This window comes from Oncorhynchus gorbuscha, linkage group LG04 (genome assembly GCF_021184085.1).
Source record: "Oncorhynchus gorbuscha isolate QuinsamMale2020 ecotype Even-year linkage group LG04, OgorEven_v1.0, whole genome shotgun sequence".
Lineage (NCBI taxonomy): Eukaryota > Metazoa > Chordata > Actinopteri > Salmoniformes > Salmonidae > Oncorhynchus > Oncorhynchus gorbuscha.
This window is the reverse complement of record NC_060176.1, coordinates 10,963,131-10,989,520: the sequence shown is the minus strand read 5'-3', so window position 1 is coordinate 10,989,520 and position 26,390 is coordinate 10,963,131. Positions and strand designations below refer to the sequence as shown.

Genomic DNA, 26,390 nt, shown 5'->3' with positions numbered 1-26,390 from the left:
TTTCTGGGCCTGGATGCTTTTGTCTTGTTTTTGACTATTCAATTATACAATTTTAAACCATTTCTCACCACTGTAGTAATGCATTAAGGTGGTTACCTCCATGTACTAATAATACTAATATATGGGAGGAAGCAGGATATAGTAGGGTGACTTAGTAGGTGGAACATCATGGCAGATGCCTATAGTAACATTCCTGCATTCCTAAAACACACAGCAGTAATGTACGACATTAACAAGCATGGCCAGCAGGGCTCAGTCAATACTCAAATAAATGTCAATGCCAACAGTCAGGTTTTGTGCCTTGTAGCCTATACTGTAAGATGGGCTTATGTGTTATATACAACAAACTTACAACTCTGAAAATCAGTATCCATTTGGGATATCAAGTAGGCCTATATTCAACAGTGTTGACATTACTAAGAATGAATATTTCAGCCAGCTTATTTCTATTTTAGGGTGATGCCTGACAGTCTGCCATGGACAGATGACCCAAAGCTGTTGAGGTCTCAGCAGACTGATGGCTATGGGGTAGCCTTCCCAAGTTGTGTAGTCTAATAGTGTTAGCCTATTAATGGAAATGCATTTGGCTAGTTATGTGCTTGTAATATTTGTTTTGCTGATATTTTAAAGAAAATGTGATCTGCCCATGTTTTGCATGTAGAGCCAGTCTGAGCGCAGGGCACATATATTTAATAAAAGTGTAGCTCAGGAAATGACGCGGGTCCACGCCCGAACTCTACAGTTGGAGATTCCTCGATATTCACAAACCACCAGTCGTGCATTTCACAGTATGCCAGCGGTTTATACAGTGCATACAATCGCCGAAGCCTGCGTGAACGACGCAAATCCAACTGGCTCTATTGTTGGGCGATGGATGACGTAAAGTTCCTACGTAAATGACGCAGTGGTGATTCGGTGTTTGATCCGCAGCTGCGGAATAGGGAATGGGAATAGAAACGACGTATCTTTTCAGGGGTAAAAAAAATTGGTCTGTCGGCTGGTATTACAACAACCAATTTCTTGGGACCAGCTACTTGAAGTAGTCTGATTGGGTTCGGGTGTTGTCCGGTTGGTTGTCACATGATACAATATAAAAAGATTGTGTAGCGATTTATTTGTTCAACTTCACTCTCTGTCAGTGAGAAACATTGTATGGATGAACCTCCCGGCTTTCCTATATGGCGTGAAGAGACATCGGTCAGCGGATATCCTACATATCGACGACGTGTTGCAATTTATCGATGAATTAAGACCTTGAATTCCAAGGCAGAGTAAATGGAGCGCGTGTCTGCACGGTTTTGATTGTAGGTTAGGGTATGATCCAGCTGCGACCCTTATCTGATTGCCTGGCCCGGATTCCAGTGGAACCTGTCACTTGAAGTACGGTGGTTGGATTCATAGGGAGGTACGTGTGTGTTCTGCCAGCCACGGTTCAGCGCAATATTGTCGCTGCGGAGTTTTACAGGGTTTATCCCTGGCAGAGCACTGGTCTAGGTCCGCGTGGAGGTGAGCTCGAGGTGGACAAGAGTAGGATGGGAGAACGAACAGAACCGATGCAGTGGGTCTTGGCAAGGCATCGTCACAATACAGGTGAGAAAGAAGCCCAACGGCGGATCAATGTAATGGGATGGGGAGGGGTGTCATACAGTGACATACAGTGACAGCGTGAATGTCTTACCTATGTAGACAATAACCTTTTCTAAAATATCAACTGGGGTAGCAATATTACTCATACATTTTTTTCTTAGCTTTACCTACCTTGGTGATAAGGAAGAGATTAGGCAAATTCGGACATTTGGTTATATGGCTCAACAATTAGTGGCAGGTCCATTATTGATTTAAGGAAGGCTCAACCCACAGCAAACCTTGCAGATTAGGCCAGATGTATTCAAACCGTTTCTCTACCATGTCTTTACTCCTTTCTTATTGCATCATTGTGGAGTCTTTTTGCAGAATGTCCAGTGTTTTTGCATTGCTCTCAATAACCCTTTAGGACTGGGCAGGCTATGATGCTAATGTGCAGACATGCAGCAGGTGGAGAGAGACTGGATAAAGCACATGTAGCTCAATGGGTGAAGACCCAGCCTTTTATCAGCCTCATAGCTGGGCCTACAGAGATAAATGCTTGTCATACCAATAGAATGAATGCCCAGTCACAATCACTTTATTTCCATGAGTGCCAATATAGCTTCCCTAGGACTGCCAATATAGCTTCCCTAGGTGCTCTGCATGTTTTCTTGAAGGCTCGAACATTGACAAGTGGATCATGTAAGATATGTGAGTTTGTATTACAGGTGTATGTCTGTGTATCAAGCATGATCTGTTTGCAGTAGTGTAAAAGTGATGATGTTCTGAAAGTTGTTACTACTTGGTGAGAGTTGTTATGACTGTGTAATACTAGCAGACAAAAGCCAGTGGGCAGAGAGATGCAGTGTACATGGATTACGGTCACATTCAAAGTGTCTTCAGTGGATTTGGGACCCAGTTTGCCCCCTAAAGCTGGTTTAAATCCCTGTAGTAATCTCGCATTCAGACTGTTTACCCAGGGGCATGTTCATTATGCTGATTCTGTTGCAAAGCATTTCTTAAACTGAAGCAACTGAAACATAACGGGGCGGGACCTACCTGAAGTTGTCCAATAGAAACTCTAGTTTTTTTTTACTGTGTTACAGTTCAAATACTGTAAAGATATAAGTTGATCTTAAATAAATTCATTAGGTCCTAATCTATGGATTTCACATGACTTGGAGTACAGATACGCATCTGTTGGTCACAGATACCTTAAAAAAAAGATAGGAGTGTTGTGGATCAGAACCAGGCAGTATCTGGTGTGACCACCGTTTGCCTCATGCAGCTCAACACATCTCCTTCGCATAGAGTTTGTCAGGCTGTCGATTGTGGCCCGTGGAATGATGTCCCACTCTTCAATGGCTGTGCAAATTTGCTGGATATTGGCGGGAACTGGAACACGCTTTCGTACACTTTCATCCAGAGCATCCCAAACATGCTCAATGTGTGACATGTCCGGTTAGTATGCAGGCCACGGAAGAATGGGGACATTTTCAGATTTGAGGAATTGTGTACAGATCCTTGTGACATGGGGCTGAGCATTATCATGCTTAAACATGAGGTGATGGCGGCGGATAAATGGCACGACAATGGGCCTCGTCGCGGTATCTCTGTGCATTCAAATTGCCATCGATAAAATGCGATTGTGTTCATTGTCCGTAGCTTATGCCTGCTCATACCATAACCCCACCGCCACCATGAGGCACTCTGTTCACAACGTTGACATCAGCAAACTGATCACCCACATGACGCCATACACGCTCTCTGTCATCTGCCCGGTACAGTTGAAACCAGGATTTGTCTGTGAAAAGCATACTTCTCCATTGTGCCAGTGGTCATCAAAGGTGAGCATTTGCCCACTGAAGTCGGTCACGGTGCCAAACTGCAGTCAGGTCAAGACCCTGGGGAGGATGACGAGCACTCAGATGAGCTTCCATAAGACAGTTTCTGACATCTTGTGCAGAAACTCTTTGGTTGTGCAAACCCACAGTTACATCAGCTGTCCGGGAGGCTGGTCTCCGATGATCCCGCAGGTGAAGAAGCTGGATGTGGTGGTCCTGTGGTGGAGTGGTTACACGTGGTCTGCGGTTGTGAGGCTGGTTGGATGTTCTGCCAAATTCTCTAAAACAACGTTGGTAGCGGCTAATGGTAGAGAAATTAACATTCAATTCTCTGGCAACAGCTTTGGTGGATATTCCTACAGTCACAACTGCACGTTCCCTCAACTGTGGCATTGTGTTGTGACAAAACTGCACATTTTAGTGGCCTTTTATTGCCCCCAGCACAAGGTACACCTGTGTAATGATCAAGCTGTTTCATCAGCTTCTTGAAATGTCACACCTGTCAGGTGGATGGATTAATTTGGCAAATTAGAAATACTCACTAACAGGGATGTAAACAAATTTCTGCACCAAAGTTGAGAGAAATAAGCTTTTTGTGCATATGAAAAATGTTTGGGATCTTTTAGCGCATGTTGCGTTTTATATTTTTGATCAGTACAGTTGAAAAACGTTCCATTTGGACAAATAATTACGCTGCAGTACTGTGGCTCTGCTGCTTCTCTATCTTAGCAGTGAGAAGAGGACAGGTTTTCTTTACTTTTTCCTTCTCAACCTCTTTCCAAACGTTTATGGAACAAGCTTGATTTCAATACCTGGGATGAGACTGGAGTGTGTATGTGTGAGATGTACATTCATGTTGCACACGCACAGATCTGTTTCCAGTAGAGGTGCTATTGAGATTTTGCTTTGCTCATATCACAGCAACTACTCCCTAGCCAATAATTCCCATCACAACATACAAGTGTCACATTCTGGACTTCATGACAACAATCTACAAGGATTTCTCCAACATAAGATTAAATCTAATATGGGAAAGATCACACTGGTGGTATGGCCATATTATAAATGAAACTGCTTTTCTCAGACAGAAACCTGGTGTCCCTGTTTGACAAACCTAACCATTTAAAAGCCTAATAAACCATTACATCTATAGTAGGGGGCTAAGAGGTTCCTAGCCACAGTACAACAGAATACTGTCCGTTTTGTTTACACCTGCTTCCACTTACTCCCTCCCTGCTGACTCCCCAACCCCCACAGAGTACCTCTCCACTCCTCCTCTCCTCTCCTGACGGCTGTGTCTTTCACAAAGTGTGTCTGAAATGGCACCATATTCTCTATAGAGCCCTACAAACCCTGGTCAAAAGTAGTGCACTATAAAGGGAATAGGGTGCCTCTTTTTGACAGCCTCAATGTGACAAACCACATATAATGTATGTCATTGATGTTTTTTGTATTAAAAGAGGGAGAGGTTTTATCTGGAGTACTGTGATGGTCATGGCATTTTTGGACTACAAAAAGACTGTAAATGATTAACTTGTGAAGTAATTTACCGCTACAGTTTATTAGGAGCTTATCAAGTCACATATGGTCATACATTAGGACCAAACATTTTGCAGAAGAAAATACTATTAAATAAATGTATACAAATACTGAGCTGTATTGTATGCAACATTTTTGAGGGAAATTATATTATTTATTGCAAATGCATTTTCTCAAGAGAAATATATTTAGTTTAACAAGTAATATTTCTTCTAAAAAAGGTGGTCAAAATGATTGCTTCCCCTGTTGTCAATACCTCACCCTGTGAGAATAACAGCATTGAGCCTTTTTGTTTAAATGTTTTGAGATATGAGAACACATTGGGAGGGATCAGTCTTTTTTCCTCATCTTTATCAAGGGTGCCAATAATTATGGACCTGACTGAATGCCACATACTGTATTTGTTCTAGTGTGTGGTGGTGAAAGGACACCGGTGTTTGTGGAAGCATAGGGGGAAAACTCCCAGTGCGTTGTGTATTTTGCGAGCCCAGCCTTGCGGTGTGAGGACTGAGGAGGATATTAGGGGTGAAGTGTATTGGTGAGGTGTTCGGCATGAATAGGGGAGAGATCGGGACATTATTGAGAGTCCACAGGGGGATGTTAACCCAGGCTGGCAGAGCAGTGCAGTTGCAGCAGGGCCCTGTCTCTCCCTCCCTCTGTCTCTCGGCTTCCAGCCCTGTACCCGTCTGCTCCAGCCTCCATGTGCAGCTCTCTCCCTTTCTGCCTGGGTCAGTGTCACACTATACACAGAGCTTCTCTCTTGTGAGTTCCTACATACTCATCACACGTTCTTCTCCTAGTAGGCCTACTCCTCCATTTTCCTCCTTCACCTCTTTTATTACGACATCCTCTTCCATGCACCATCCAGCCTACCTTTAACATGAAATCTCTGGCCTGTCTCTCCCTCTTTTCCTGTCTCGTCTATTTGCTTTATCCATCCATCTTTCTCCCTGGACTCACTACTTCTCACTCTACCCACACGCTCATTGTCTATTCATATTTTAGAAGACGTTTGTGACCGCAAAAACAGTGTCAAGCGTTTGCACCATTTCCACAGTGAAGAAACCTACATTTCCTCCCCATTCTTTATCTAGCTAATCCAGGTTCTGGTTTTGGCTTCATGCCGCTCTTTCCCTTTTTTAGACTGAAAGCCATGTGCCACTCACTCCCACTCTCCCTCTGCCTCTTTCTCTGTCTTTCGCTCACACTCCCGCCCACTCAATCCCTTTCACCTCTCCTCGCTCCACACTCTATTCTGTGACTTTGTGTGATAGTATATGCATTTGGATGTGTGTGTGTGTGTGTGTGTAAATATGAAGTTCAGATTGTGTAGAACACTTGTTTGTTTGTACTCATTATGCACTATGTGCAGTGAAGTCTCTGTCTTTTAAGTCTGATAAAAAAAACATGAGCTGGTGGACACCCAGTGAACATTATTTTATGTAGAGGTGCTGACTAACGGAGAATAAATTATAAGATATAAAATAGTTGCACACAATATATTAACTCTGCATCCGAAACGTTGGTGATTTACCCAATAAATTACTGGGAGTTTTTATATATATTCATTTTGATGTCTGAGCCTGGACAGAGAAAATAGAACCTTCCTGTTGCATAGAACCGTGTGGTTTCTCCCTGATTTATGAGAAGAAATTGCATTACTGTATTTAAGGATTTATTAGAGGTATTGGATCAAATGTATTATTACAGTTGTCAGTGTTTTCTCTAAATAACTTACTTGAAAGTGTAACAAAAGTCCTCCCATTATGAGGATAACGACACTAAGCCTTTTTTCTAAAATGTTTTATGAAATTGAAGTACACTGCCTCCCGAGTGTCAAAGATCCACCAACATATTTTACAGAATGAGGTATTTTCTGCATATGCATTGTTCTTTCGAAGGGCAAACCCAATTAAAATGTATGCCAAACAAAAACTATTGATTTTAAAGTTTATCAACCCATACAACTCTATGCACAAGGTGTAATTCAACAAATGTACACTGAACATTTTACAAAACCACATTGAAAGACCTAAGCAAAGATGGTAACATCATTGAGGTAAATGGTCACAAGCTGAGTGATATTTCTTTTCCAAAAAATGTCTGCTCCAAATTCAAAGATGTCTTCAGAAAGAATGGGGTGTCAGCTGTGACATGACACCTTGAGTTTGAAAAACTCTCAGTACAGCTGTGTTCAATACAATACCAGAAATTAGAGTACTACATTATACTCTAATCTCTACTTTTCTTTACTCTACTGTACTCTACTGTCCAAACCTGCGACACATAGATGTCTATGATTGGTTCAGATTTGGTCCGGACTGGACCAAATCTGACCCAATCATGGACATCTATGTTTAGGCCAGATGAAGGTTGGTCCAGATGTCTGTGTTGAAATAAACTCTGCTCCAGACTGGACCAAAAAACTATGACTGTGGACATTGAAATCAAGGCCAGGGTGGACTGACAACTCTGTCCGGTGTCGGTCGGTGCTCAGTGGGTGAAGATGCTGGTTCCAGTAAATGGAATGAGAGGGAGGTCCTGGGTAGATGTCAGTAAGAGCTGGGAGAGGTGACATGCATTGGAGAGCGAGGTACGTGGTCAGTTGCACAAATGAATGCATTCAACCAAAATGTGTCTTTCACATTTAAGGGTGCAATATGCAGAAATCACTCCGCCATTTTGAACCAGCGACCTTTCTGTTACTGGCCCAACACTCTTCACCGCTAGGCTACCTGCCGGTAGGGGTTGTCCAGAGTTTTCACATTTTTTCTTTGATGACCAGATGACAGAAATAGAAAGAAAACCGTTATCAGCTGAACATAACAGTATGGCAGTGGAAGGGAGGACGGTAGCAACTGTGGTTTGTGACTGTTAGGATTTCCCAGTGTAGCCAGTTTAATTGCAGATATTCTGTTACCGATTTGGTAACACAATTTCAGTTTTTAATAACCAAATCATTCATAAACAAAATTTATCATAGTAAAAACACTAGCTAGTTGATAGGTCTCTACCTTCTTACTTCTGTGAACTTTTTAATTATCCTCCCTTCTCATGAGGGAGAAATATTTGAAAATATCTAAAAGATATGTGGGGTTTTGGTAATGGAATTTTAAGGCACAAGGCAATGTTTCTTAAACTACTGAACAAAAATATAAATGCAACAATTTCAAAGATTTTACTGAGTTACAGTTCAGATAAGGATATCAGGCAATTTTAATGAATTGGACCCTAATCTATGGATTTCACCTGAATGTGAATACAGATATGCATCTGTTAAAAGATACTTAAAAAAATCTAATTTGGGGCATGGATCAGCAAACTAGTACGTATCTGGTGTGACCACCATTTGCCTCATGCAGCGTGACACATCTCCTTAGCATAGAGTTGATCAGGCTGTTGATTGTGGTCTGTGGAATGTTGTCCCACTCCTCTTTACTGACTGTGAAATTGCTGGATATTGGTGGGAAGTTGAACACGCTGTTGTACACATCGATCCAGAGCATCCCAAACATGCTCAGTGGGTGACATGTCTGGTGAGTATGCAGGCCATGGAAAAACTGGGATATTTTCAGTTTCCAGGAATTGTGAACAGATCCTTGTGACATGGGGCTGTGCGTTGTCATGCGGCCGATGAATGGCACAACGATGGGCCTCAGGATCTCGTCACAGTATCTCTGTGCATTGTCATGCGGCGGATGAATGGCACAACGATGGGCCTCAGGATCTCGTCACAGTATCTCTGTGCATTGTCATGCGGCGGATGAATGGCACAACGATGGGCCTCAGGATCTCGTCACAGTATCTCTGTGCATTGTCATGCGGCGGATGAATGGCACAACGATGGGCCTCAGGATCTCGTCACAGTATCTCTGTGCATTGAAATTGCCATTGATAAAATACAGTTGTGTTCATTGTCCGTAGCTTATGCCCGCCCATACCGTAACCCCACCGCCACCATGGGGCACTCTGTTCACAATGTTGACATATGGGTGAGTATACCGCTCTCCCATACCATACACGCGGTCTGCAATCTTCCCGGTACAAGCAACGTGCCAGTGGCCATCAAAGGTGAGCATTTCCCCACAGAAGTGAATTAAGACACTGAACTGCAGTCAGGTCAAGACCTGGGGAGGACAACATGCATGCAGATGAGGTTCCCTGTGATGTTTCTGACAGTGTGTGTGCGTGTGTGTGTGTACCAGTGTGATGTTGTTCCCCTAGATTATGCCCCAAATTGCACACAAAGACCAATTCAAATAGGCCAGGTCAAGAGGGGATGATGATAATAATAGTGTTATTTAATTACAGCTGCATAGCTAATGTTTTTCTTTGGTGTACAAACACTTTTTCATATCAATATTGTACATGTGATTGTAACAGTCTTGTATATTTTGTTTTTGCCCATTGCGGGTTATCTGTATTTCCGTACCCCCTTATTGTTCTCTTTTGCCTGACCTTTGGCTAGCAAGGTGCCTGAGAGCTAGGACTGTGCCAAGGGTTAACATAATGTGTGTTGTCTCTTCGTGTTCAGGGCAAATAAAAATAATTCCACTAGCAGAACTTCAGTTGTGGCAGCGTCCTAATTAAAAGTACACAACAACGCAGAACGAACCACGCGACATGTGCAGAAATTCTTAAGTTGTGCAGGTGTCCGGTGGCTTGTCTCTGATGATCCCGCAGGTGAAGAAGCTGGATGTGGAGGTCTTGGGCTGGCATGTTACACGTGGCCTGCAGTTATGAGGCCGGTTGGACGTACTGCCAAATTCTCTAAAACAACGTTGGAGGTGGCTTATGGTAAAGAAATGAACATTAAATTCTCTGGCAATGGCTTTGGTGGACATTCCTGTAGTCAGCATGCCAATTGCATGCTCCCTCAACTTGAGACATCTGTGGCATTGTGTTGTATGACAAAACTGCACATTTTAGAGTGGCCTATTATTGTCTCCAGCACAAGGTACACATGTGTAATGATCGAGCTGTTTAATCAGCTTCTTGAAATGCCACACCTGTCAGGTGGATGGATTAGCCTGGCAAATTACAAATGCTTACTAACGGGGATGTAAACATTTCTGCACAAAATATGAGAAATTAACTTGTGTGTATGGAACATTTTTAGGATCTTTTATTTCAGCTCATGAAACATGGGACACGTGTTTATATTTTTGTTCAGTGTAAATGTGTTTTGTGTTTTTATGATACTCTTTTAAGACTTTTTCTGGTAGATGTTTTCTAAGACTCATTTTTCATATGTTTGACAAGAAATTGACGCCTTTGTTTATCCATTTTTTTAGGGTAACGTTTACATAAAAAATATATTCCTTAATTTCTCATATATATATTTATGAAAGATTAGTGGAATCTGTGTGGGTTGCTGGACAGGTAGGATGACTGACAGTGAAGGTGAACAGGTGGTCAGGTGACAGAGGAATGTATGAGACTGAGGCAGGAATTCCTTTAACCATAAAGTGGTATATTTACTGGTAGTCTGTGCTGCATCACAAAGGAAACAAATAACATGTATACAATCAAATTCATAATCAAAGATCAAATCATAGCAGTCATTATTAACAATTCACATTACACAATATGTTTGAAGCGTGCGCTCCAAGCCGCGCTCCGCGGTGATAACAATAACTGAATGGCCCACTCTCCCGATCACCACAGATCATTCAGATGAAAGGTAAGAGTCGGTGGACTTACGTGGATTCATGGACGCACAGAACTTCTGGATCAGATGGATTTAGGGAAGAGAAAGCAGCGAGATCAGGCGATGGCAATTTCCTCCTTTTATGGAGTTGAGATCTGTAGGACATTTCCACCTGACCTAATTAAAGCGCCCCTGGCCCAGCTGAGTAAATGGCAATGAATTAAAGGAGTATTCCACCAACTCCATGGGCCTTTTCTACTATATATATATATATATATATATAACTCATAGTTTTCATTTGACAAGTTCATAGGAGCATGTCAAATGAAAACTAACATGTTGGTGCTCATGAGTATTTTACATGGAAATGACCCATAGCACCGGTTCCAATCCAAATTCCAATGCTGTTTAGCAATCTCCAGGGGCACTGAATAAGGTCAATAACATCAAGAATTTTATCAAGTACCATGACGTTTTAACCAAAATCCTGGTTGCCTCTGCCAGGAGACTGAAACTTGTGAATCTTCCAGCAAGACATTGACCCCAAGCACACATAAGTCCATAAGTATAGAGGAAGGATATAGAAGGATTCTGTATGGAGGAATGGTCTATGATCAATCCCAATGGTTTCTCCAATCCTATAAAACAGTTTAGAAAAAGGCTCAACGTTATCCTTGGAGGGTGCTGGATTTTTGAAAACCGATAGATCCAATAATTTTGAGCCCTTTTTCTTTCCGATTTTTTTATTTTATTACTTATTCAACAAAATCTCTTTGGGAAATTATATTTTTAGGTCATACAATTGTTTGTATTTTTGAGGCACACAATATAGCTCAGTATTTTTATACTGTATTTTTTTGGGCTTGTCTTTATCAAGGGATCCAATAATTCTAGATACCACCATATACACAGTCCCCTCCAAAGGCATTGCAATGAGAGCTAGCTTTCAGATTAAGTGTCAAAGAATGTCAACCAGCCATACCGACAGAGAGGCTGAAGCATTGGACTGGGGATAATTGGACTGCATTTAAATAACTAATCTACTAATCACACATCAAATTACTTACCAATATACCTCCATCTATCCTACCTCCTCAAATTCATCAGGCCTCAAATGGCTGTGAAATTAAATGTGGGTCCAAGTTGGTGCTGATGGTTTGGAGTGGGTGGGTGTGGGTCATAGCCTCAATTACTCTACTATGATGATTTTCTATCAGGTAAAAGGCCACCTAGGGTGATAGGCAGTGTGTTTGATAAGAAGTTAACCTGATTTTACCAAGCTTTTTGAAAATGAATTTTCTCTGTAATGTTTGATTTAATAGTAGGCCTAGTCTATATGAGAGCAGCCTTTTTCTAACCTCACCTGAAGGAAAGCATTACAAATAACACCATTTAGAGCTTTATGACAGTAATGGGAGTGATAACCTGGATTGTTTATTTTCAAACCAGTTGTATTGCTCTCTGTGTTTGCAGAGATGTGCTAAGGTCCAGAGACCGTCTATTTGCTTTTATGGGCGAACCCTCCTGAGTTGGCCTAAAACGGAGAGAGCGAGGGAGGCAAGATGTTTGCTTACCAAACTTAAACATGAAGCATCACTGTGTGACCCACTTACACTTGACCTGATGCAAATGGCACGTGGAGACTGCCGCAGTTAGACTCAAAATGCTGTATGAGACAGGAACAGTTTGGTTTAATGTGCTGCATAAACACGCTTGGCACAATAAACCTGCTGTAACTAGTATGTGAAATAGGGATCCGGTGTTAAACCTACTGTCAAATGTAGTATAGCTCACTAAACAAATGGCCGTGTAAAATAGTTAATTGTGAACATGACTTTACCCATCTGTATGGGCAAAAAAACATTATTTAACAAGGTAGGCTAGGTGAGAACAAGTTCTCATTTAAAACTGCGACCTGGCCAAGATGAAGCATAGCTGTGCGACCAAGAACAAAAACACAAACAAACGTACAGTCAATAACAGAAAATAAAAATAGATATTTGTACAGTGTGTGCAGATGTAGGGAGGTCGGCAGTAAATTGTCCATAGAGGTGGCAGTAAATTGTCCATAGAGGTGAAAATAATTACAATTTAGCATTAATACTGGAGTGATATATGTGCAGATTATGATGTGCAGGTAGATACTGGGGTGCAAGAGAATCTGAGAATCTGTGGGATGATTTGAAGCGGGCTGTCTATGCTCGGCAACCATCAAACCTAACTGAACTGGAGATGTTTTGCAAGGAGGAATGGTCCAAAATACCTTCATCCAGAATCCAGACACTCATTAGAGGCTATGGGAAGCGTCTAGAGGCTGTTATTTTAGCAAAAGGAGGCTCTACTAAATATTGATGTGATTTTTCTATTGGGGTGCCCAAATTTATGCACCGGTCTAATTTTGTTATGATTCATATTGCAAATGTTCTGTTAATCCAATAAACCTAATTTCACTACTGAAATATTACTGTGTCCATCAGTTATTTGATAGATCAAAATGAGATGTGACAAGGTTTGCTGTGTCTGTCAGCGTAGTGTCCAGAGCATGGAGGTGCTACCAGGAGACAGGCCAGTACATCAGGAGACGTGGAGGAGGCCGTAGGAGGGCAACAACCCAGCAGCAGGACCTCTGCCTTTGTGCAAGGAGGAGCAGGAGGAGCACTGCCAGAGCCCTGCAAAATGACCTCTAGCAGGCCACAAATGTGCATGTGTCTGCTCAAACGGTCAGAAACAGCCTCCATGAGGGTGGTATGAGGGCCCGACGTCCACAGGTGGGGGTTGTGCTTACAGCCCAACACCGTGCAGGACGTTTGGCATTTGCCAGAGAACACCAAGATTGGCGCCCTGTGCTCTTCACAGATGAAAACCGGTTCACACTGAGCACATGTGACAGTCTGGAGACACCGTGGAGAACGTTCTGCTGCCTGCAACATCCTCCAGCATGACCGGTTTGGCGGTGGGTCAGTCATGGTGTGGGGTGGCATTTATTTGGGGGGCCGCACAGCCTTCCATGTCAGAGGTAGCCTGACTGCCATTAGGTCCCGAGATGAGATCCTCAGACACCTTGTGAGACCATATGCTGGTGCGGTTGGCCCTGGGTTCCTCCTAATGCAAGACAATGCTAGACCTCATGTGGCTGGAGTGTGTCAGCAGTTCCTGCAAGAGGAAGGCATTGATGCTATGGACTGGCCCGCCCGTTCCCCAGACCTGAATCCAATTGAGCACATCTGGGACATCATGTCTCGCTCCATCAACTAACGCCACGTTGTACCACAGACTGTCCAGGAGTTGGCGGATGCTTTAGTCCAGGTCTGGGAGGAGATCCCTCAGGAGACCATCCGCCACCTCATCAGGAGCATGCCCAGGCTTTGTAGGGAGGTCATACATTTTGACTTGTTTTAAGGACATTACATCAAACTTGGATCAGCCTGTAGTGTGGTTTTCCACTTTAATTTCGAGTGTAACTCCAAATCCAGACCTCCATGGGTTGATAAATTTGATTTCCATTGATCATTTTTGTGATTTTGTTGTCAGCACATTCAACTATGTAAAGAAAAAGGTATTTAATAAGAATTTCATTAATTCAGATCTAGGATGTGTTATTTTAGTGTACCCTTTATTTTTTTGAGCTGTATGTATGTATGTATGTATGTATGTATGTATGTATGTATGTATGTATGTATGTATGTATGTATGTATGTATGTATGTGAAATTAAAGTTATGAAATTGTGAAAATGTTAATATTCCACCCATGAGGCCACTAGGTCATTTTAATACAGGAAAGGGTTTTGAGTGACGTCACTGGACAGACAAAGCATTATGCTGAAGTGGTTCCTCTGGGTGTGCTGTGTGGGGAACAAAACATTTCTCACATGCAGGGACTTGTCATACAAACATTCCACAAAACACATGTTAGTTGGATTCACAGATCCAAATTAGATTCACAGATCCAAATTAGAATAGATTGTAGTAGTGAGAGATTCTATGACTCACAGTTGACAGAAAATAGAGAACTGTCTTGCAGAGTGGCCTGAAACCACTTACACAATACTACATTTCCCCAAAGGAACACGATAAAGACATTATTTTAACGGACTGTCGTTTCTCTTTGCTCATTTGAGCTGTTCTTGCCATAATATGGATTTGGTCTTTTACCAAATAGGGCAACTTTCTGTATACCAACACTACCTTGTCACATCACAACTGATTGGCTCAAACGGCTTAAGAAGGAAAAACATTCCACAAATTAACTTAACAAGTCACACCTGTGAATTGAAATGCATTCCGGGGGGCTACCTCATGAAACTGGTTGAGAGAATGCTAAGAGTGTGCAAAGCTGTCATCAAGACGAAGGGTGGCTACTTTGAAGAATCTCAAATGTATCAAATATATTTTGATTTGTTTTAACACTTTAATTTTTATTTTATACTACATGATTCCATGTGTGAAATGTAATAGTTATGATGTCTTCACTATTCTACAATGTAGAAAATTGTTTAAAAAAATAAAGAGAAACCCTGGAATGAGTAGGACTGTGCAAACCTTTGACTGGTACTGTATGTTCTCTCTTCAACTGGTTTTGGGACATTTCTAACAGCTTAATATGGTCTCTGCATTTCCAAGCTGAAGGTGCCATCCACATTCCTAAAATGTTCTTCTTTGAGGTCTTTATGACCTGGAAGCCTCTTAGTCTCGCTGAGTCTCTTAGTATCACTTAGCTTTCCTGCCATGTTGTTGATGCTGAGTCTGTTGAATAAAATGGCTCATTATTATATCCCTACAATATTTCTCAATTATTTCTTCATGTTACACCACGAAAGAAAATGCTTTCAAAAGTTTTCAAATTCAACAGAACCCCAGTTCTACCTACCTAAGTGCATTTGATAAATGTTTACCCAGTGTCTTACACATCTCTAGGGTGATGGATGCCCTATGCTAAGCGCATGTGGTGGCCTGTGGGTTTAAGACATACACTGAGAATGATTAATATCCTCGTTTTGAAGCTACAGTAGAAAACCCTATTTCAGCAGAGGTCACTGGACGGCGGAACACTGCTTGAGTGGGCTCTGGGGAGGTCACTGCCATATGGGAGGGCTTGGAGTTGGACAGTGGATATTACTGTGAGATGAGCTGGGTGTTGTCAGTATGAGCACTAATGGAGTACAGCCAAACCAAGGAGTATGGATCAGCCTGTGTTGTAGTACTTGGGCTTACAAAAAAAAAAGGCAAGCAATGATAATAGTTAATATGTAACCTAATATACTTTCTGAAAGATGAAGGGACAGTTAGGGGTTTGAGAACAGAAACTGCTTCTCCCTACAATTTTATTTTTATTTCACCTTTATTTTACTAGGCAGTTCAGTTAAGAACAAATTCTTATTTACAATGACTGCCTACACCGGCCAAACCCAGAAGACGCTGGGCCAATTGTGCGCCACCCTATGGGACTCCCAATCACGGTCTGTTGTGATACAGCCTGGATTTGAACCAGGGTGTCTAGTGACACCTCTAGCACTGAGATGCAGTGCCTTAGAATGCTGCGCCACCCGGGAGCCTTCTCCTCAGTCATCTCCTCCGTCAATACCTGTCCCAGACTTTTCTAAATCTAGGCCTAATCAGATTCAATAAAAACATATTGGCTTATTGGTATGGGAGAGTGTGCTGCTTCACTGATCCTATTAATATAGCCTTTCCAATTAAAGTGGTAGTGTGTTCCACTGGTAAGATTCCCATGGGGACTGCAACCTGTATCTAGGCTATAACACACGGCCTGGAGGAGAGGAGGGTTTGGAGTGATGATGTCACTGTCTCAAGTGGTAGAGGACAGACCTCTTACATTGTGGCACCTGCTATATTTCATTAATCTAATTTTTTGTTTTGGCCTAAATGACAAGGGATTTACTCTTATTCCTTTTTTCCCCTCTTCTCTCATTCCCCTCCTTCCCTCTTCTCTATAATGTGAATCACACCCACAGGAAGCCATGTGGCAGAGCAGTAATGTTGTCCTAACCTGTAGTGAGACCATATAAACCTGTCCCACTGTTTTACCCAGCCTTTATTGAAGCATACACTAGACATAGTTGTCTTGAAAATCATGGAATATGTAGTTGCCGACTTTATGCAGTTTTAGGATCCCTGCCCCCACGCTTTATTTAAATTCTCTATAAAAATTAGTCACAAACTTGGTACACTGTTACACTAGGTGTTCCTTACACGGTTTTAACCATCTGCTACCCATGTGTTTTGTAACAGTAGACTTTGCTTCTGTTTTGACCAAATATGCTAACGGAATACCACTATAAGCTAAGGCTAGCCACCTCTCCAGATCCCTCACGCTCTCCCTCTCTTTTACTTCAGTTCAATTTAGGCCTAAGGCACGTGACTTGTTTTCGACTGCCCTTTTGGATGAAGGGAAGAATGAAAAGGGGTGTTCATGTTACCAGAGCATATGGTAACAAACAGACCCATTAAAACAAGTCCTCTCTCATTTACCTGGGCCACATTATCCACATAAACTATCTTAGCCATTATCCCACTGTCTCCCTCTCACACTCTCTTTACCTCCATATTTCCATTTCACCTCTCTCTTTCCATCTGAAGAGTTTCATTGTGAGAAGAAACAGAGCGTACTGATAGTTCTTCTATAGTCTGACTGATGCTGCAGAGCTTTGAGGAATTCTTGGCTATTATGAAAGCTGGTCAGTGGGGAAAGAGGGTCTGGCCTTTTGATCACGCCATGATGTGGACATTGCTTTTTTTACATTTCTCGTCCTCTCTTGCTTTCTCAGAGGGCAGCGATGCTGGGTACTGTGGGCAGGATTTGTTAAAGCCAAGGGTGTGTGTTAAACCACTATTTTAAGCGCTCTTTTGTTCAAGGTTGTGAAGATTTGTGTCGTAATGTGCTGTTCTTCCTCTCTCCCTCACAGGGCAGTGATGCCTGGTATGGTGATGTTTCGGCGGCGCTGGTCAGTTGGCAGTGATGACCTAGTGCTGCCCGCCCTCTTCCTCTTTCTACTGCACTGCATCTGGTGAGTACTGCGTTTTGATGTTTTTCTCTGTGAGTGTATGTTCCTGTGTCTGTCTGTGGTCCGGAGTCCCCTCACCAAGCTAAAAGTATGAAGCTGTATATGAGATGGAATATTTACCCCAAAAAATATTGTCTGAACCATGGGTGTGTCATCTGTGGGACCATGCCCCTCTCTCCCCCTCCCAGGCTGGTGGTTCTGTCTGTGGTTCTGTTCGGCCTGCCCTATGGCTCGGACCAGTCCTGCTCGGTCACCCTAGTGGACCATGGCCGGGGGTACCTGGGCATCTTGGTCAGCTGCCTGATCTGTGAGAGTGCTATCATATGGCTCAGTATGAGAGGCAGCATCCTCTACACACAACCCAGAGAAGCTGTGCAATATGTCATCTACATACGACTAGGTAAGACACACCAGCATGTTATCACAGACACACTATATATATGTATGTACAGTGGGGCAAAAAAGTATTTAGTCAGCCACCAATTATACAAGTTCTCCCACTTAAAAAGACGAGAGAGGCCTGTAATTTTCATCATAGGCACACTTCAACTATGACAGACAAAATGAGGGGGAAAAATCCAGAAAATCACATTGTAGGATTTTTTATGAATTGATTTGCAAATTATGGTGGAAAATAAGTATTTGGTCACCTACAAACAAGCAAGATTTCTGGCTCTCACAGACCTGTAACAACTTCTTTAAGAGGCTCCTCTGTCCTCCACTCGTTACCTGTATTAATGGCACCTGTTTGAACTTGTTATCAGTATAAAAGACACCTGTCCACAACCTCAAACAGTCACACTCCAAACTCCACTATGGCCAAGACCAAAGAGCTGTCAAAGGACACCAGAAATACAATTGTAGACCTGCACCAGGCTGGGAAGACTGAATCTTCAATAGGCAAGCAGCTTGGTTTGAAGAAATCAACTGTGGGAGCAATTATTAGGAAGATCTCACAAGATCTCACCCCATGGGGTCAAAATGATCACAAGAACGGTGAGCAAAAATCCCAGAACCACACGGGGGGACCTAGTGAATGACCTGCAGAGAGCTGGGACCAAAGTAACAAAGCCTACCATCAGTAACACACTACTCCGCCAGGGACTCAAATCCTGCAGTGCCAGATGTGTCGTCCTGCTTAAGCCAGTACATGTCCAGGCCCGTCTGAAGTTTGCTAGAGAGCATTTGGATGATCCAGAAGAAGGTTGGGAGAATGTCATATGGTCAGATGAAACCAAAATATACCTTTTTGGTAAAAATTCAACTCGTTGAAGAATGCTGAGTTGCATCCAAAGAACACCATACCTACTGTGAAGCATGGGGGTGGACAACTGATCCGTGTAAAGGAAAGAATGAATGGAGCCATGTATCGTGAGATTTTGAGTGAAACCTCCTTCCATCAGCAAGGGCATTGAAGATGAAACTTGGCTGGGGTTTTCAGCATGACAATGATCCCAAACACACCACCCGGGCAACGAATGAGTGGCTTCTTAAGAAGCATTTCAAGGTCATGGAGTGGCCTAGCCAGAAAATCTAGAAAATAGAAAATCTTTGGAGGGAGTTGAAAGTCCGTGTTGCCCAGCAACAGCTCCAAAACATCACTGCTTTAGAGGAGATCTGCATGGAGGAATGGGCCAAAATACCAGCAACAGTGTGTGAAAACCTTGTGAAGACAGAAAACGTTTGATCTCTGTCATTGCCAACAAATGGTATATAACAAAGTATTGAGTAACTTTTGTTATTGACCAAATACTTATTATCCACCATAATTTGTAAATAAATTAATTAAAAATCCTACAATGTGATTTTCTGGATTTTTTTTCTTCTCATTTTGCCTGTCATAGTTGAAGTGTACCTCTGATGAAAATTACAGGCCTCATCTTTTTAAGTGGGAGAACTTGCACAGTTGGTGGCTGACTAAATACTTTTTGCCCCACTTTATGCATGTCATGCTTAACATACAGTGCCTTCGGAAAGTATTCAGACCCCTTGACTTTTCCACATTTGATTATGTTAGTATTTTCCTTAAACTGATTCAATTGTTTTTTTCCCTCATAATGACAAAGCAAAAACAGATTTTTAGAAATGTTTATTAATTTATTTAAAAACTCTAAACGGAAATATTACATTTTATTTAAGTTTTCAGACCCTTTACTCAGTACTTTGTTGAAGCACATTTGGCAATGATCATAGCATCAAGTCTTCTTGTGTATGACTCTACAAGCTTGTCACATCTTTATTTCGGGAGTTTCTCCCATTTCCTGCAGATCTCAAGCTATAGGTTGGATGGGGAGCGTTCCTGCACAGCTATTTTCGGGTCTCTTCAGAGAAGTTTGATCGGGTTCAAGTCCGGGCTCTGGCTGGGCCACTCAAGGACATTGAGACTTGTCCCGAATCCACTCCTGCTTTGTCTTGGCTGTGTGCTTAGGGTCGTCGTCCTGTTGGAAGGTGAACCTTCGCCCCAGTCTGAGGTCCTGCGCGCTCTGGAGCAGTTTTTCATCAAGGATCTCTCTGTACTTTGCTCTGTTCGTCTTTGCCTCGATCCTGACTAGTCTCCCAGTCCCTGCCACTGAAAAACATTCCCACAGCATGATGCTGCCACCACCATGCTTCACCGTAGGGATGGTGCCAGGTTTCTTCCAGAAGTGGCGCTTTGCATTCAGGCAAAAAATCTTGCTTCTCATGGTTTGAGAGTCTTTTTAGGTGCCTTTCAGCAAACTCCAAGCGGGCTGTCATGTGCCTTTTACTGAGGAGTGGCTTCCATCTGCCCACTCTACCATAAATGCCTGATTGATGGAGTGCTGCAGAGATGGTTGTCCTTCTGGATGGTTCTCCCATCTCCACAGAGGAGTGAACATTGGGTTCTTAGTCACCTCCTTGACTAAGGCCCTTCTCCTCCGATTGTTCAGTTTGGCTGGACGGACAGCTCTAGGGAGGGTCTTGGCGGTTCCAAACTTCTGCCATTTAAGAATGATGAAGGCCACTGTTTTTGGACATTCAATGCTGCAGAAATTATTTGATTTTATTCCCCAGATCTGTGCCTTGACACAATCCTGTCTCGGAGCTCATGTCCTTCGACCTCATGTCTTGGTTTTTGCTATGACATGCACTATGGGTCCGTATATAGACAGGTGTGTGCCTTTTCCAAATCATGTCCAATCAATTGATTTTACCACAGGTGGACTCCAATCAAGTTGTAGAAACATCTCAGGGATGATAAATGGAAACAGGATGCAGCTGTGCTCAATTTTGAGTCTCATAGAAAATGTTCCGAATACTTATGTAATGTTGGAATCGGCTAAACTTTGAACATTGGTATATTAAATAAATGATAGAGACGAAGCATTGAGTAGAAAGAATCTGTAGCAACCCAGAAAGCTTTGGAATGTGTTTGATGGAGGAGAGGAGAGAGATGTGTTGATATAGGGAAGACAGATGGATATCTGTGAAGGAGGGGTTGAGATCAGGAGGTGAGGGGTGAGGTCAGTTCCCCTTAAGGGAGTAATCAGGGTTAGTATCTGGTTACCTTCTTTCTCTTGGGCATAAACTAAGGATGGAGAGAGGGAGTGTCTTAAGTAGGATGTATATAAACTGTGATGTGAGATGTATTGCTGTCTGATTACAGCTGTACAGAACCTTTGGGAATGATTCAACTTGGTTAAAGCTTCTCTAGTGTTCGTGAGTTATTTACTCTGAAAAATAAGAAGCTAACTGTAAATAAGGTATTTCGTTTTTTTGCAAAAATGTTGCTACCATTTCTAAACTTGTTTTATGGGGTATTGTGTGTAGATTGCTGAGGATTGATTTATTTTTTAAATCCATTTTAGAATTAGCCTGTAACTTAACAAAATGTGGAAAAAGTTGACGGGTCTGAATACTTTCTGAAGTATCCTGTCTAATTTCACAATATTGAGTAATGTTGTTTCTCTTCCCTCCCTGCTTTCTCTCTTTCAGCCATCTTGTTGGTGGAGTTGGTATATGCAGTGGTGGGGATCGCCTGGCTTTTCCAATACTACCAACCGTGCTCTGATGTCACTGCCAAGAACCTTGCTTTGGGTGAGTTAGATAAGGAGTACGAGGGAGCAGCAATCACTAGAGTAAATATGTTGTAGACTAGAGTAATCTTCAAAGAGAACAAGGACGGACTTGTAAAACAAAGTCATGGAGTAGAAATGCCCATGGGCATGTTTAGCTTTTCTTACACCATTGCGTGGTTCGTTATGAAGATCACAATATATCAAAACTATCCCGTCTCCCCCCAGGGATTGTGGTGTGCAATTGGCTGGTGATCTTCAGCGTGTGCTTCACCCTCATGTGTACCTTTGACCCCACGGGACGCACATTTGTCAAACTGAAAGCCACCCGGCGACGCCAACGCAACCTCACCACCTACACCCTCAGGTTGGTACCCTCATCCCTGCATACTACAGTCTGTACATCCTTAGGTTGGTACCCTCTTCCCTGCATACTACCGTCTGTACACCCTTAGGTTGGTACGATCTGCCCTACACACTACCATCTCTAAACCCTCAGGTTGGTACCCTCTGCCCTACACACTACCATCTCTACAGAGTATACCACCTGCACCCTCAGGTTGGTACCCTCTTCCCTACACACTACTACCATCTGCCCTACACACTACTACCCTACTCTGTCCACACCCAGCACAGCACACTAAGGTAACCATCCTGCTGTACCTCCCTTCCCCAGACACCGGCTAGAGGAGGGCCAAGCCAGCAGCTGGAGCAGGAGACTGAAGTTCTTCATGTGCTGCACCCGAGCCCAGGACACACAGTCTGTGAGGGAAATATAATTATTTTTCCTCAATCCATCACCCAACGTCCCGTATGATACAATCTATTCAGTGAGAATCAATGGTTATGGTTGGGATCCATTCTTGTGGTTATTCATGGTTCAAACTCTATCTCTCCTCTCCTGTTAGGATGCGTATTCCGAGGTGGCCAGCCTGTTTGCAGAGTTCTTCAGAGATCTGGACATTGTGCCTAGTGACATCATAGCTGGCCTGGTGCTGCTTCGCCAGAGACAGAGGTCTAACAGAGGTGCCATCCTGGACCAGGTAACTGGGGATGGGGACCAGTGTGGAGAGAGAAAGAGAGAGGGATGGGGGGATAGGCTACAGGTAAAATGGTAAGAGTTGGAGGGCCTGTTTGTGTTTGACAGTCTTATTAGTGTGTGAAATAGTTGTTTTTCTCCTTCAGGCCAACAATGACATTTTAGCCTTCTTATCTGGAATGCCTGTAACTCGCAACACCAAATACCTGGACCTTAAGAACTCGGTGAGTGTGTGTTTGTGGATTTCTATTGAACCTCTAAGGCAGCGGTGTAGCCTCTGTCTCTGTGTTGGATGTATTTTTAACATTGTGTGTGTGTCCCTCAGACGGAGATGGGCATGTACAAGGAGGTGTGTTACTACATGATGTTTGCCCTGGCAGCGTATGGCTGGCCCATGTACCTGATAAGGAAGCCTGCGTGTGGGCTGTGCCGCCTGGCCAGCTCCTGCCAGTAAGTCTGCCTGCCTCCCTCCCATCCCATGCACTTTCACCGGTTTCACATTTCACATTCATCAGTATTGACAACGTGGTAATCCACTGGGACAATAACACTCTGGTCAGACCCCACTCTCTGACACAGTGGGTAAACAATGGAGCACTGACACACAGCGTGTTCCACTGTTCAGACAAAACACTGACCCACGCACTAACCACTTGACTAGTGATACAAAGACCTAAATACACTGAATCACATACGTTTGGGTTTTAGACTCACACACTCAATTTAAGGACCTATTGTAGTAATCTCTCTCCATCTCTCCCCTTTCTCTCTCTTCCTCTCTCCATTTTCTTCTCTCTCGTCTCTTTGTCTGTCCTCTCTCCCTCCTTCTCTTCTCCTCCTCCTCTCTCAGCTGTACATCAGGGTCTGGCTCTAGGCTGTCCCAGACAGTGACAGTGGAGGAGGATAACTGTTGTGGCTGTAACGTCCTGGCTATCCGCCGCCACTTCCTGGACAAAGAGCTGAAGCAGGTCCACGTTGTCTACACATCCTGGCACGACGCGGTGAGTACCAAATGGACGCGTGACAGACTTAGAGGTCAGGGGTCAGTCTGGACAATTACCAGGCATGAGTAGAATACAGAAGATACAACATGCAGTGTTAGTAGAAGCAATTTGCAAAGTACAGATGAACAGGTGTATGATTTGTCATATTGTCTTGTCAGTCAACAATTTGCTGTATCACTCTCCTTGGAATTGTTTCTCGAAATGACTTCTTGCTGATATATTGCACTTAGTTCCCTCAATAATATATGTAATATAACACCTTGCATGTAATATAACGCCTTGCATTGCTCTGTACAAAGGGAAGTAAACCACACTGCCAATCGTCTGGCTGGATAAATACTATCCAAATCACATCCAAAATATTCCACCTGTTAATTATTTTCTGTTCGCAGAGGGACGTTGCCGTATCGAGAAAACGAGCACTCAAAACACACTGACTAATTTGTAAAGCAGACTTCTCTATTAACTGGCCCAAGTCTGACTTTCCATCCATTAAACTACACCATGCAGGCTAGCTAGCAGAGGGTCTGGACTCTGCAGACTCTCATCACAGAGGGAGTTAGGCCAGGACACTCCATGATGGAAGTGATCATTATAGTCCTTGGCTGGTTCTTCTGCGATGACTTTGATTGATGTGTGTTACCAAAATAAATAGATTTAGCTGCTACCTCTCACTATTCTCTCTCTCTCCCCTCGTAGGTTTACGAGACACCTTTCTTTGTGGCTGTGGATCATGGGAAAAAGAAAGTTGTCATCAGTATTCGAGGAACCCTGTCCCCCAAAGTAAGACAAACTAATGACTCACAAGTGACTGACCAGAGAGTCATCAAACTTGTGTCCCAAATGGCAACCTATTCCCTACACTTTTGACAAGAGCTTCTGGTCGAAAGTTGTGCATGTAGTGTTTAAAAAGAGAGAGGTTGATGGCACCTCCCAAAAAGACTGCAACAACCTACACAGTCCACTATATAGGCCAAAAGGTGCTATTTGGGATGCAGACGATGACTCACAAGTGAATGACCAGATAGTCACAAGTCCAAATCAGTCAATCATGGAGCACAATACAATGTTATGCAGTACAAGTACTGTAAAATCACTATACTCCGCAGCACGATTTGAGGTAACTTTATTTTTTTCTTTATTTTACCTTTATTTAACTAGGCAAGTCAGTTAAGAACAAATTCTTATTTTCAATGACGGCCTAGGAACAGTGGGTTAACTGCCTGTTCAGGGGCAGAACGACATATTTGTACCTTGTTAGCTCGGGGGTTTGAACTCGCAACCTTCCGGTTACTTGTCCAACACTAACCAAGGAAAGGAGAATATTATTTAACTGGAGCAGAAAGAATGTGTTGCACTTGCTCGCAGTATTCAGAACTCCCCTTGAATATGCGTCAACCCATCTATTTAAAATGTCATGGTTATTTTTCTCACATCAAAATATTTTTTTCTTTACTTTAGGAAATGGAGCACATTTTCTCTCTCTCTCTCTCTCTCACACACACACACACACACACACACACACACACACACACACACACACACACACACACACACACACACACACACACACACACACACACACACACACACACACACACACACACACACACACACACACACACACACACACTCTCTCTCTGTCTCTCCTGTCTTTAATCTTTTGTTATCACCTCCTCCAATAAAGACATTCTCTGGCAACTAAGAAAGTATTTTTAAACCTCCAGATTTGGTCTAGACGTGTCAATGTGTAATTCATACATGCAGAATCTATGAACAGAATTACTGTCTCACCTCAATTAGCCACGAAATCCCTAGTTTGAAAGTGACTGTTTCCTTCAAGCTGTGCCGTGCCATTTTCTCTACATTTCCCCCAATGTGGCCCAGCCCCCTAGCAATTCGAGTTCTGACCAATGAGTTCAGTTCCCTCACATTTGAAAGGGAAAAGGGATACCTAGTCAGTGGCACAACTGAATTCATTCACCCGAAATGTGTCTTCCACATTTAACCCAATAACTAAATCAGAGAGGTTCTGTGTGGCTGCCTTAATCCACATCTGCCTTGATCAAGGGCAGAACGGCAGATTTTTCCACGTTTCCAACTCGGGGATTCGAACAAGCAACCTTTCGGTTACTGTCCCAACGCTCTAACCGTTAGGCTACCTGCCGCTGACTGACAGCTAGCATAGGCCTGTCCAGTGTAATCCAACTGGGTTGCCGGGAGACAGAGCAATATGGCGTACATATCTGCACATGTGAAGTAGTACGCAGTTTTCAGGGACCACTTTTGGCTCGTGAGTGGTACTTTCAGAACTAGTCGCTAAAAAGTTTACAAAAGTACCAGAGAATCTCTTTAAGTGCATGTAGTAGTATCATAACGTGTGTGTGGGTGGGTGGGTGTGTGTGTGTGTGTTAGGATGCCCTGACTGATCTCACAGGGGACTCTGAGCGTCTGCCAGTGGAGGAGCAGCATGGAAACTGGCTGGGCCACAAGGTAAGAATGCATTCACCCAGCCAGACCTAGTCAAATCAGAGGTTCCCTTGGGTGTCTCTTCACCCTTTGTTACAAGCCATCCCCAAGAGATATTGGTCCAATGTGCTCCCAAAGCACAGGGATCATTTCACTTCTCAAAAGTGGAAGGATTTATAGATGTAAAATGAGTGGATATTAAAATGATTTAATAAAGATGCT

General features: G+C 43.0%; 1 protein-coding gene across 2 annotated transcripts in view; it reads left to right on the top strand.

The window, feature by feature from the left end:
- The first annotated feature begins 811 nt into the window (after nucleotides 1-811).
- The window catches only part of LOC124033640 (diacylglycerol lipase-alpha-like), a 44,943-nt gene continuing 19,364 nt past the window's right edge, over nucleotides 812-26,390 (top strand). The window contains exons 1-13 of one of the 2 annotated variants that reach the window (XM_046345781.1): nucleotides 812-1,590; nucleotides 17,524-17,625; nucleotides 17,811-18,022; nucleotides 21,577-21,678; nucleotides 21,885-22,023; nucleotides 22,156-22,215; nucleotides 22,333-22,420; nucleotides 22,565-22,699; nucleotides 22,842-22,919; nucleotides 23,021-23,145; nucleotides 23,546-23,696; nucleotides 24,399-24,482; nucleotides 26,115-26,192. In XM_046345781.1, the coding sequence (XP_046201737.1) occupies nucleotides 17,531-17,625; nucleotides 17,811-18,022; nucleotides 21,577-21,678; nucleotides 21,885-22,023; nucleotides 22,156-22,215; nucleotides 22,333-22,420; nucleotides 22,565-22,699; nucleotides 22,842-22,919; nucleotides 23,021-23,145; nucleotides 23,546-23,696; nucleotides 24,399-24,482; nucleotides 26,115-26,192 (1,347 nt within the window). In that variant the 5' untranslated portion in view covers nucleotides 812-1,590; nucleotides 17,524-17,530. The remainder of the gene's footprint in view (nucleotides 1,591-17,523; nucleotides 17,626-17,810; nucleotides 18,023-21,576; nucleotides 21,679-21,884; nucleotides 22,024-22,155; nucleotides 22,216-22,332; nucleotides 22,421-22,564; nucleotides 22,700-22,841; nucleotides 22,920-23,020; nucleotides 23,146-23,545; nucleotides 23,697-24,398; nucleotides 24,483-26,114; nucleotides 26,193-26,390) is intronic. The other variant, XM_046345782.1, reaches the window with a different exon arrangement.